Below are 12203 nucleotides of genomic sequence, written 5' to 3' on the forward strand. Positions count from 1 at the left end.
CCTGCTCGGCTCTGACATGTCACAACTGGCCAGCGGAGGAGACAAGTGTTTGGATTAGAGCTCAGAAACACATGGGATTGTCAATTCTATATGTCAACTTGAGCCACCATAAAACAATAGGAATGGAGTCTAAGCCGACACACAAATGATTTTACTCTATCATGATTTTTTTAAAGGTCTAAAGGACTAGAAAAAAGATTATATTGCATTTTCACTAATAACAAACTACTTTTAACTGGTGATTTAAAGGGGTTATCCAGGAAAAAAAACTTATATATATATATATATATATATATATATATATATATATATATATATCAACTGGCTCCAGAAAGTTAAACAGATTTGTAAATTACTTCTATTAAAAAATCTTAATCCTTTCAGTACTTATGAGCTTCTGAAGTTAAGGTTGTTCTTTTCTGTCTAAATCCTCTCTGATGACACCTGTCTCGGGAACCGCCCAGTTTAGAAGAGGTTTGCTATGGGGATTTGCTTCTAAACTGGGCGTTTCCCGAGACAGGTGTCATCAGAGAGGATTTAGACAGAAAAGAACAACCTTAAAGGAGTAGTCCAGTGGTGAACCCAGTGGAGAAAAACTTATCCCCCATCCTAAGGATAGGGGATAAGTTTGAGATCGCGGGGGGCCGACCGCTGGGGCCCCCTGCGAACTCCTGTACGGAGCCCCGACAGCCTGCAGGAAGGGGGCGTGTCGACCTCCGCACGAAGCGGTGGCCGACACGCCCCCTCAATACAACTCTATGGCAGAGTCAAAGCGCTGCCTTCAGCAATCTCCGGCTCTGCCATAGAGATGTATTGAGGGTGTGTGTCAGCCGCCGCTTCGTGCGGAGGTCGACACCCGCTATCTGGCCGGAGAGCCTGGCCCCCATACAGAGAGATCGCAGGGGGCCCCAGCGGTCGGATCCCCGCAATCTCAAACTTATCCCCTATCCTTAGGATAGGGGATAAGTTTTTCACCACTGGACTACCCCTTTAACTTCAGAAGCTCATAAGTACTGAAAGGATTAAGATTTTTTTAATAGAAGTAATTTACAAATCTGTTTAACTTTCTGGAGCCAGTTGATATATATAAAAAAGTTTTTTCCTGGATAACCCCTTTAAATAGGTAGGCAAATATTTACATAAGCGTGACTGCATGGGTAGTAAAGCTATATAGTGCCAATGGTCCCCCAAAGTGATAGCTATTGTTTGCATTGACTGTAGAGGGTAAGGAGAAGTGCTTGTTCACAGAACATTCACTACTGCATCCTTATGTCTTAAGGCATATGGAATGGGCTTGTCTAAATCCACAATCACTATAAGCCATCTACAGCGAATTCATCAGGGTGACACAACTGCCTAGTACTTCAGTCAAGAGATTCTGGTTCACAGCAAAGTCAAGTTGACTGACGAAGGAGTAGAAAGGGTGGATTGTATCCCTCATGTTCTGTTCATTGATGGTGATATGCACAGCAAGTGCTAGCCTGCCGAGCTCTACCTGGCCCTGAATTATCAAAGAATGGTAACCAAAATCTCGTCTGTAGGAATCTTGATAGAAATCTGTTTAGCTTTAGCAATGTGTACAGATAGAAACATTTCCAGCTTTTTGCATAAAATGTTGTAGCATTCTTGTCTCTGTCAGTTATATAAGGGCCTACAACTATATGAGGGCACAAAGAGGGCACTATTACTGTGTGGGGCAATACACGGGGCGTTTGTAAAGAGGTGGTATTGTGCTGGAGAAATAAGTATAAAATGTTTGTATGTCTGCTCTGGCAGGTTTTATGGAGACAAAGCTTTACCAGGAGAAGTCTTTTAGTCAATCTGAGCCGAATAGTGAAAAAAGGGAAAGTGAATGACCGTGATCAGAGCGGCCATCACATGTAAGTCACTCAATAACTGTAATTCCTTTACACAGGCTGCGGAGTGCTTGCGTACAGCTGTTATCTACCTCTATAAGGTCAGTATGTGGGAATAGTGGCAAATTTTTTAGGGCAATTTTAGGTTGGTTTCATAGAAACCAGAATGGGTTATATGAGGTTATAGCAGAGTGCAATGCAGCAATCTTCTGTGCAGCACCATGTTTTACCATATAATCTATTCAGAAATATATCATTAAAAAAGAAAATAAGATTCCAGTCCTTGAGCTGTTTAAGGATCCCCAAAATTTCAGGTGGCAACCCTGTAAGTCACATGATGAGTTGAGTTTGAAACCATTTCCCAGAATACCTTATAACCGGTGTTTTTTTATATATCAACTGGCTCCAGAAAGTTAAACAGATTTGTAGATTACTTCTATTAACAAATCTTAATCCTTTCAGTACTTATGAGCTTCTGAAGTTAAGGTTGTTCTTTTCTGTCTATGTCCTCTCTGATGACACCTGTCTCGGGAAACGCCCAGTTTAGAAGCAAATCCCCATAGCAATCCTCTTCTAAACTGTGCGTTTCCCGAGACAGGTGTCATGAGAGAGGACTTACACAGAAAAGAACAACCTTAACTTCAGAAGCTCATAAGTACTGAAAGGATTAAGATTTTTTAATAGAAGTAATTTATAAATCTGTTTATATTTCTGGAGCCGGTTGATATATATTGAGATATATATATATATATATATATATATATATATATATATATATATATAAGTTTTTTCCTGGAATACCCCTTTTATGTTTTTTGTGACAGATTTTCAACCAACACATGAAAAACTATTCCATAGAACTGCTTCTTTAAAGGACAATTATCATGAAAAAACAATACGTATCCTCTATCCAAAGGATTTAGGATAAGTTTTAGATCGCGGGGGGTCTGAGAGCTGGGACCCCCGCGATCTCCTGTTTAGAGCCCCGGCTCTCCTTCACAACGGCGCATCAAGCCCTCCACCCCAAGGCGGAGGAAGCCCCCCCCCCCCCATATAGCTCTGTGGGAGAGCTGTTCGGCAATCTTCGACTCTCCCATAGAACAATATAGAGGGGACGTGGCGGACCCCGCTTTGGGTGGGGGGCGTGACGTTCCGCTGTGAAGGAGAGGCGGGGCTCTAACCAGGAGATCGCGGGGGGCCTGGGCGCTCGGATCCCCCGCAATCCTTCGGATAGGGTTTTTTTTTTTCATGATACTTGTCCACATGGCCACATGTTCATGTGATGCCAAATTGTCCTGTAGGGCAGTGGGATTTCTATAACACTATGTATCCTTGCTCTGTACCTTTACTGTACAGCCTGGATATTATATAAGTCCTAGCAGCACAAATTGCAATGTTATTAGTGCTACAAAGAAAACTGGGAACAGTGTCAGCGCCGGATCACAGGGACTCTTCAGACTACTAACATCAATATATGTTACTTCAATGTGTCATTACTTCTGACAGTAATAGCCCCTGCGGTTATAGGTTCAAAGGATGTGACACACAGTGACCTGCTGAGTATTTTCCTGTCTATGACACAGTGACTGGGACACCGCAGGAGTTCGGCTTACCTCTCCTGCACTCTTTAATCAGCTTAGCAGTTAACTATGTCATATGGTTCATTTCACATTACTACAGTGAGGGAGGTCGGTGTACAGGTAAAGGACACATTTAGTCCTGAATTCAATACCCACTTTTTTTTTAAAGGGGTATTCCTAGATTAAAAGTTAGGGGATAATAAGATGATCTTAGCAATAAAAGTCAAATGCTTGGTCACTGCTCCATTTGCTCTCTATTGGACTTGTGGACATAGCTGAGCACTGAACTTGCTGATAGACAGTGAATGGAAAGGTGTGCTCTGCCTCTACCTTTACTTGGAAAAAACATTTGACCTCCATTTATATATTCAGTGGGGGTTCCTGTGGTCGGACCCCCCACTATCAGCTTATCCCCTATCCCATTGTTTTACATCCAATTTACCTTCAGCTATTGCAAAACTACAACTACCACCATGCCCGGACAGCCTTCGGCTGTCCGGGCATGCTGGTAGTTGTAGTTTTGCAACAGCTGAAGGCACCCTGGTTGGGACACACTGTTCTATCCTGTGGATAGGGGATCATTTTTAAACCTGAGATGACTGGTGCAGTATAAGGGTAAGAGAACAGCAAGACTTGGTGCAGGTCATAGTTAGGGAGATTTATCAAAACCTGTGCAAAGGAAAAATTGCCCAGTTGCCCATAGCAACCAATCAGCTCGCTTCTTTCATTTTTAACAAGGCCTCTGCAAAATGAAAGAAGAAATCTTATTGGTTGCTATGGGCAACTGGGCAACTTTTCCTCTGAACAAGTTTTGATAAATCTCCCCCAGTATGAATTCATTGGGGGAGATTTATCAAAACCTGTGCAGAGGAAAATTTGCCCAGTTGCCCATAGCAACCAGTCAGATTTCTTCTTTCATTTCATTCGTTCACAGTCCTTCATAAAAATGAAAGCAGCAAGCTGATTGGTTGCTATGGGCAACTGGGCAAGTTTTCCTCTGCACAGGTTTTGATAAATCTCCCCCATTGTCCACAAAACTTATAGTGAAGTAAACTATATAGTACATCAATCACTCAGTACACCCCAAAACTAATGCTCTGCATACACTATGGCAGGGTTCCCCAACCTGTGGTGACAGGTTGAGAAACCCTTCACTATAGTGTTCCCAGTATAGGGCTTTGCATGACACCAACATTTTTGCTTAAAGGGGTATTCCAGTAAATTAAAGGGGTTTTACAGTAAATCTTAAAGGGGTATTCCAGTAAAAAATTTTCACATCAACTGGCACCAGAAAGTTAAACAGATTTGTAATTTTTTTCCAGTACTTATCAGCTGCTGAAGTTGAGTTGTGCTTTTCTGCCTGACAACAGTGTTCTCTGCTGACACCTCTGTCCATGTCGGGAACTGTCCAGGGCAGGAGAGGTTTGCTATGGGGATTTACTCCTACTCTGGACAGTTCTTGAGACAGACAGAGGTGTCAGCAGAGAGAACTGTGGTCAGACAGAAAAGAACAACTCAACTTCAGCAGCTGATAAGTACTGGAACGATTAAGAATGTTTAATAGAAGTAATTTACAAATCTGTCTGACTTTTTGGAGCCGGAATACCCTTTTAAGTGTTCTTTGAATCTTCTTTGTCCCCCTACTGGTTTATTTAGAGTTTAACCATCTTTTCAACAAACTTATTGATGTATCATAGCAGCACATGCTGTGCCCCTTCATTTCTGCTCTGCGCAGCTAAAGAGTGTGGTATATTAAATGAACGTAGGTAAGACAGACTTACATTGTAATTCCATATACTGCTTGCTTTGTCTACCTGAAATGTGCGGAGCCAAGATGAAGGGGCGCAGCATGTGCAGCGGAGTGCTTGTGGCAATGAATTGTAGTGATCAGTGGTGGTTTCAGCCCTTGGTCCAGTACATAAAGGGAGTACTCTGGCAAAAAAATGTTTTCTCTAACACCATGACCATGATATCTGCATAAAAAACTAAACAAAACAAAAAACCCTATACTTACCCCTGTAGCATCCGATACTGCTGCTCCCAGTTTCCGCTGTGCTCCACTTCCTGGAGCTGGGGCCCGATACCTCAGAGTGCCGTTCATCCAATCACTGGCTGAGATGAGCTCTGAAGTATCATGCCCAAGCACCAGGAAATATAGCACGGCGGAAACTGGGAGCAGCGATATTGGAGGGTACAGGGACTGAGGGAGAGGTAAGTATAGGGTTTCCCTGAAAAACATTTTTTTTATCAACTTGTGCCAGAAAGTTAAACAGATTTGTAAATTACTTCTGTTAATAAATCTCAATCCTTCCAGTACTTATCAGCTACTGTATGCGCCACAGGAAGTTCTTTTCTGTTTAAATTTCCATTTTGTCTGACCACAGTGCTCTCTGCTGACACCTGTTTCCATGTCAGGAACTGTCCAGAGCAGGATAGGTTTGCTATGGGGCTTTGCTCCTACTCTGGACAGTTCCTAAAATGGACAGAGGTGTCAGCAGAGAGCACTGTGGTCAGACAGAAAGGACATTCAAAAAGAAAAAAACTTCCTGTGGAGCATACAACAGCTGATAAGTACAGGAAGGATTAAGATTTTTTAATAGAAGTAATTTACAAATCTGTTTAACATTCTGGCACCAGTTGAATTTAAAAATGTTTTTTTTTTTCCAGCGGAGTAACCCTTTAAGCCTAACCATTGTTTTTGGAAAAACCCTTATGCCATAGTACCCTTATAAGCTCCCTATGTATTGTCTGTCTGCTTTCACAATAGTTTACATATCCAGTATGGGAAATGGTATCAGGTTGCTGTTTTCATTGTTTAGTTTGACTGGTCAGTTTCCTTGGTCCAGGTCTTAATATACCACGTCTGCCTCCCAAATGTTGTTTAGAGTGCTTATGTGCCAACACATGCCATATACAGTACAGGTATGCATATGCTGGGCATGTATTGTTACATATACATTACATTCATTGCACTGAAATTTTAATTTCACCTTTTATGCAAGTAGAAGTTATTGTACTATATAGATCAGTGGTCTCCAACCTGCGGACCTCCAGATGTTGCAAAACTACAACTCCCAGCATGCCCGGACAGCCAACGGCTGTCCGGGCATGCTGGGAGTTGTAGTTTTGCAACATCTGGAGGTCCGCAGGTTGGAGACCACTGATATAGATGATGGAATCCATCTCATCATAAATATCAGCATACTGTTTTAGCAACCTATTTGTATTGGTTCCTTCCTCAGGGTATCCTGTACTGATCTTTTTATTTGCAGAATTAAAGGGGTACTTCCGGTGGAAAACTGGTGCCAGAAAGTTAAACAGATTTGTAAATGACTTCTATTAAAAAATCTTAATCCTTCCAGTACTTATTAGCTGCTGAATACTACAGAGGAAATTCTTTTATTTTTGCTCTCTGTTGACATCATGACCACAGTACTCTCTGCTGATATCTCTGTCCAATTTAGGAACTGTCCAGAGCAGCATATGTTTCCTATGGAGATTTTCTCCTACTCTGGACAGTTCTTAAAATGAGATGTCAGCAGAAAGCACTGTGGTCATGATGTCAGCAGAGAGCTCTGTGTTCCCAAAGAAAAGAATTTCCTCTGTAGTATTCAGCAGCTAATAAGTACTGGAAGGATTAAGATTTTTTAATAGAAGTCATTTACAAATCTGTTTAACTTTCTGGCACCAGTTGATTAAAATAAATAAATAAATAAAAAAAATTTAAAAGTTTTCCACCGGAGTACCCCTTTAACTGTTTAAAGGTCTTCTAGACAATAGACAAAGGTATGCATAAAGTGAGTTAGAATAAGCATGGGGTATGTTAGTGGTAGAAACAACAAGCTGTCAAGCATACTCTGCTCTCCTACAGATGTTTACAAGGTAATAGTTTGTCCATAACCGCAGCCCTTTCTTTGTGTATGTATGGGGGGCACCTGAACAGACTCAACTGACTCAGTGTAATGAGATCAAAGGATTACAGAGGGGTTACAGGGGTTGTCTGGCAAGAGGGATAGTTAGAAGTTGCAGCGTATGTCTCAGAGGATAGCTGCCCCTATGACAAGCTCAGGTGCTCTGTTCACATCTGCAAAGAAATTTCAAGTTTTCTGTTCTATCATAGGAATAGAAGACCGAAAAGGACAAAGTGCCAGACCTATGATACATTGGATCCTAGCTACTGACTCCATTGTAGTGTATCTCATAGTTCTGCAGGCTGCACTATTCTAACTTAAAAAAATGGAATCTGCAGTGGAGCCTCCAATGCAGATGTGGACAGAGCCTTACAGTGATCCCTCAACTTACAATAGCCTCAACATACAATAATTTCAAGATACAATGATCTTTTCTGGACCATTGTAACTTGAAACCAGACTCAACATACAATGTACAGACAAGTCCAGATCTGTAAAACGTGTCAATGGCTGGAAGAACTGACCAATCAGAATGGACATTTACACCTGTACTACTAAAGTGCATGCACTGACTGTCTGGTAGCGCCTCCCTACAATACAGGGAGATATAACATGTTCTGTACTCTTTACTTGTGCCAGGGTTACCTGCTCCTTTGGATACCAAGTAAGGGCGGCTACATTTTGTGTGTACTGTACAGGACCCTGAAGAAGCTCCTCTCCTCTATATAGACTAGTCTTTCCCAACCAGGGCACCTCCAGCTGTTGCAAAACTACAACTCCCAGCATGCCTGGACAGCCTTTGGCTGTCCAGGCATGCTGGAAGTTGTAGTTTTGCAACAGCTAGAAGCACCCTGGATGGGAAACACTGACATAGACAGTGATTTACAGCTTTTTCCTATTTTTGGATGACATTTTCGGGCTTCAGAACCAATTACCTGGTTTCCATAGAGTTATGGTCTCAACATACAATGGTTTCAACATACAATGGCCGTCCTGGAACCAATTAATATTGTAACTTAAGGGACCACTGTACTGCCTTATACATGACACAAGGTATGCCAATATTGCTGCCAGACACCCTCATTTTGCAGGCAATGTCCTGTCTGGATTTAGGAGAATTTGGCATGGTTTATTGGGCCAGTCACTATATTATCTGCCCTATCTTGATGTAAAATATATTTTTTTTAAGGATTTGGGGAAATTAGGGTTGTACCAGCAAACCATTGCTAATTTTAGGTGCAGAGTTTGCGGACATACTATTGTTGCATGTATATATCTATGTACAATTCATTTATCAGGTTTGAGATTTCAAACAAGTTAGGTGGATCTGCAAATTGCGCAAACACTGAAAAAATTTAAAATCTAAAAATAATTAAAAAAATAAATAAATCAATTAAGTTCATAAATTTCCCTTCTCTGTTGCAAGAAATACATGAAGTTCTATGCATGATGGAAAATGAATGTACTTACCTTTAATTCGTTCCATGCCGTCGCTCAGTGCTGCATTCCCAGGTGCGATCTAGGTCGCTGGTCAGTCCCAGTATGGTTGCTCTGAATGCTCCTCTCTGCTCTTGTCCAACACTGAGATGTTCTCTTGTACTTATTCTGATGTAAACTGATGCCTCTCCTATCTGCCTTTGAGCAATGTCAAAGAGATCCCCTGTATTAGGTCCTTATCTGATCATTTGGGATCCTCCTCCAGGTCCTGCATTTAAACATTTCCCCCTTCCTAATTGTTTCCCTATGAGATTGATGTGAGCAGTGCTATCTGCCAGAAGTCTCCCTGCATGTGAGCTGCTGAGCTGAGGTGACTGCTTCCACTGTGCTTTCACCCCCCTCCTCTGCTCACTTGACAGGCAAGCGAAAAAGTTTGAAGCACCATGTAATGTTTTTCCTGTGTCCTGTCCAGTGTCTCCTCCTCTGCCCCTTGATCAGAGGGTCTTAGTACTTCCCCACCCCCTCTACTCTATAACCCACACATTGCTGACAAGCTTTTCCAGGGAGGGTCTGCAACTGAGGAGTGCCCTGCCTCACCCTTCACTAGGAGAGGGAAAACGTTCCACTCCAAGAGTTTCTCACATACTGTCCCATTGGGAGCGTTCCAAAAATATACCCCCCCCCCCCCCCTGTAACAGTGAATGTGTAAGAGACAGGTGTGCTGCTCCCAACAGAGGCCTGAAAAGGAATAATTTACTACTCTACATGGACCGCTCTTAACCCATGATATAAGGATTGATGGCTTGCACAGCTACGCTTTGTTACTTTGTTGCAGATGGGGATGAGCGAATCAAATCTGACGAATCCGAATTCGTTCCGAATTTCAGGAAAAATTCAATTAGTAAGAATGCGAATATCGTCGCAATTCGATCGCGCAAATTGCTTCATTAAACTCCATTTAGTGCGGTTCAGGAACTGCTAAAATCATTGGTCAAGAAATCGAATCATGGTTTACTCCTCAAAAACTGGAAATGGGAACCATGGTGACCGACAACGGGAAGAACATCTTGTCTGTGCTGCGACAAGAAAGCCTGAGGCATGCGCCCTGCGTGGCACACGTGTTCAATCTGGTTGTAAATAGTGTTGCTCGCGAATATTCGAAATGCAAATTTTATTTGCGAATATCGCATATTCGCAGATATTCGCGAATATAGCACTATATATTCATAATTATGAATATTCGTTTTTTTTTTTCACAGTACACATCACAGTGATCATGCCTCTCTGCTTCCAGCTTGTGTGGTGTAAAGAAGGCTCTAATACTACTGTGTGAGACTGGCGTGCAAATTTTCCCATATGCGAACATTTGCATATGCAAATTTTTGTTTATGCTAATTTTGTGTATGCTAGTTTTCGCATATGTCAGTTTTCGCATACGCGAAAATAAAACGAGAATATTACGAATATGCTAATTTAGCGAATATATGACGAATATTCGTCCATATATTCGCGAATATTCGCGAATTCGAATATGGCCTATGCCGCTCAACACTAGTTGTAAAGCGATTCCTGAAGTATTCCCCCCATCTGCAAGATATCCTACCAATGGGAAGGAAACTTTGCATTTACTTCAGTCACTCGTACACCGCAAAGCACACCCTCCTTGAGCTGCAGCGTCAGAACGGTGTCCCCCAACATAGTCTGATATGCAACATTTCCACCCGTTGGAATTCCACCCTCCATATGTTGGACAGACTGTACGAACAGAGAAAAGCCATCACTGATTTCTTGATGATCCAAGCGGATAGGGGTACTCCCCTGTGTAACTTCAATGTCAACCAGTGGCAGCTCATACGTGACACCTGCCATTTGCTCAGACCCTTTGAGGAAGCCACATTATTAGTCAGTCGCCAGGATTGCGGGATGAACAACGTCATTCCACTTCTTCATTTCTTATAACAAGTGTTGGAAACGATGGCTGGTAAGGGCACTGGAGATGTTGTCTCACGGCCACATGATCCATGTGGGGGCTGAACTGGAGGAGGAGGAGTAGGAGGGGGAGGGGCACAGTGGAGCACAGTTTAGGTTTCAGGAGATGGGTGTTTTTTCTAGTCATCTGACAGGAGAGGAGGAGCAGGAGCAGCCAGAGGAGCTGGAGGGTTATGAAGAAGGCGAGACAGAGGACCCAGACACATCATGGCAGTATGCTGTGAAGATGGAGGCAGGGAGTCCCTCCGAGTCACTTGCACAAATGGCACGATGCATGCTCACTTGCTTGCGTAGTAACCGCTGAATTGTCACTATTTGGCAGCAGGATGACTTCTGGATTCCATCTTATTGGACCCTCGCTACCGCCACAAAATGGGGGCCTTTTTCACACCCACTGAGAGGGAGGACAAACTGACCTACTACAGAGACGTCCTAGTACTCAGTTGGCCGATGCCTATCTACGCCATCATCCATCCTCTCGCAGGTCTGACTCAGGTCTGACTCTGACCTCTGCGCTCACCTTCCACTGCCATTGCTGCTGGGGAGGGGTGGGGTGACAGGAGCAGTACCAGCTCTATCAGCAGCAGCCTGTGTCTACAGTCGCTAATGAGTAGCTTTCTTCACTCGAATAGTGAAGCAACTCATCAGCAGCAGGTAGACATGGAGCAGGACCTGAACCAGCAGGTGGTGGCATACCTTGACATGCCCATGCCAACAAACCTTGAAGATCCGCTGCCCTTCTGGGCAGCCAAACTTGATTTGTGGCTGCAACTAGCAGAGTTTGCCCTGGAAAAGCTGTCCTGCCAGGCCAGTAGTGTGCCATCAGAGCGGGGGCCATAGTAACCCCAAGGAGAACCCATCTGTCCACGAAAAATGTGGAGCAACTGACCTTTGTGAATGGCAGTGTATGTAGGTGGAAATAGGGAGTGGTTCCTGTGTGGGGCCACCCTTTTTAGGGCGAGTAACACTTGCCAAGAGGGGAATTAATAATGAGAGAGTAGGGCATTACAGAGGAAGTTTTTACCCCCACCCGTTACAATGAACCATACATTGTTCCCTTCCAACTTTTAGAGGTCTTTGCATCACATCAATACTTGGTGGTGTAGGTGGCACATGGTGTTTCTTGCACAACTTTCCTTTTGTTTGATTTAAAAAAAATAATATTGGGTATATATATTTTATCCTAAGAATATTATTAAAAGTTACATTTTACGTAATGAATATCCTCAATGCTTACTTGTGCACACTAACACTTTTACAAAAGAGACTGTTTTCTTCTGCCTACCTGCCTCAGCTATTATTCTGATCCTGCCACCTGCCTGATGCCACACATCTGATGCCAAGTTCTCCTTTTTTCATGCACTTTCGTCACGGGTACTGGTATTGCCACCCACCGCCTTTCAATGTCACCGGGTCACTTTCAGGACCCC

The 12203-nt window shown here is 43.0% G+C and overlaps 1 protein-coding gene across 1 annotated transcript in view; it reads right to left on the bottom strand.

Moving 5' to 3' along the window:
• AFAP1L1 (actin filament associated protein 1 like 1) overlaps nucleotides 1-9276 on the bottom strand; it is an 85977-nt gene extending 76701 nt beyond the window's left edge. The window contains exon 1 of the mRNA XM_056574779.1: nucleotides 8818-9276. Coding sequence (XP_056430754.1) covers nucleotides 8818-8833 — 16 coding nt within the window. The 5' untranslated portion in view covers nucleotides 8834-9276. The remainder of the gene's footprint in view (nucleotides 1-8817) is intronic.
• Nucleotides 9277-12203: the final 2927 nt, after the last annotated feature.

The sequence above is a fragment of the Hyla sarda genome, chromosome 4 (assembly GCF_029499605.1).
Source record: "Hyla sarda isolate aHylSar1 chromosome 4, aHylSar1.hap1, whole genome shotgun sequence".
Lineage (NCBI taxonomy): Eukaryota > Metazoa > Chordata > Amphibia > Anura > Hylidae > Hyla > Hyla sarda.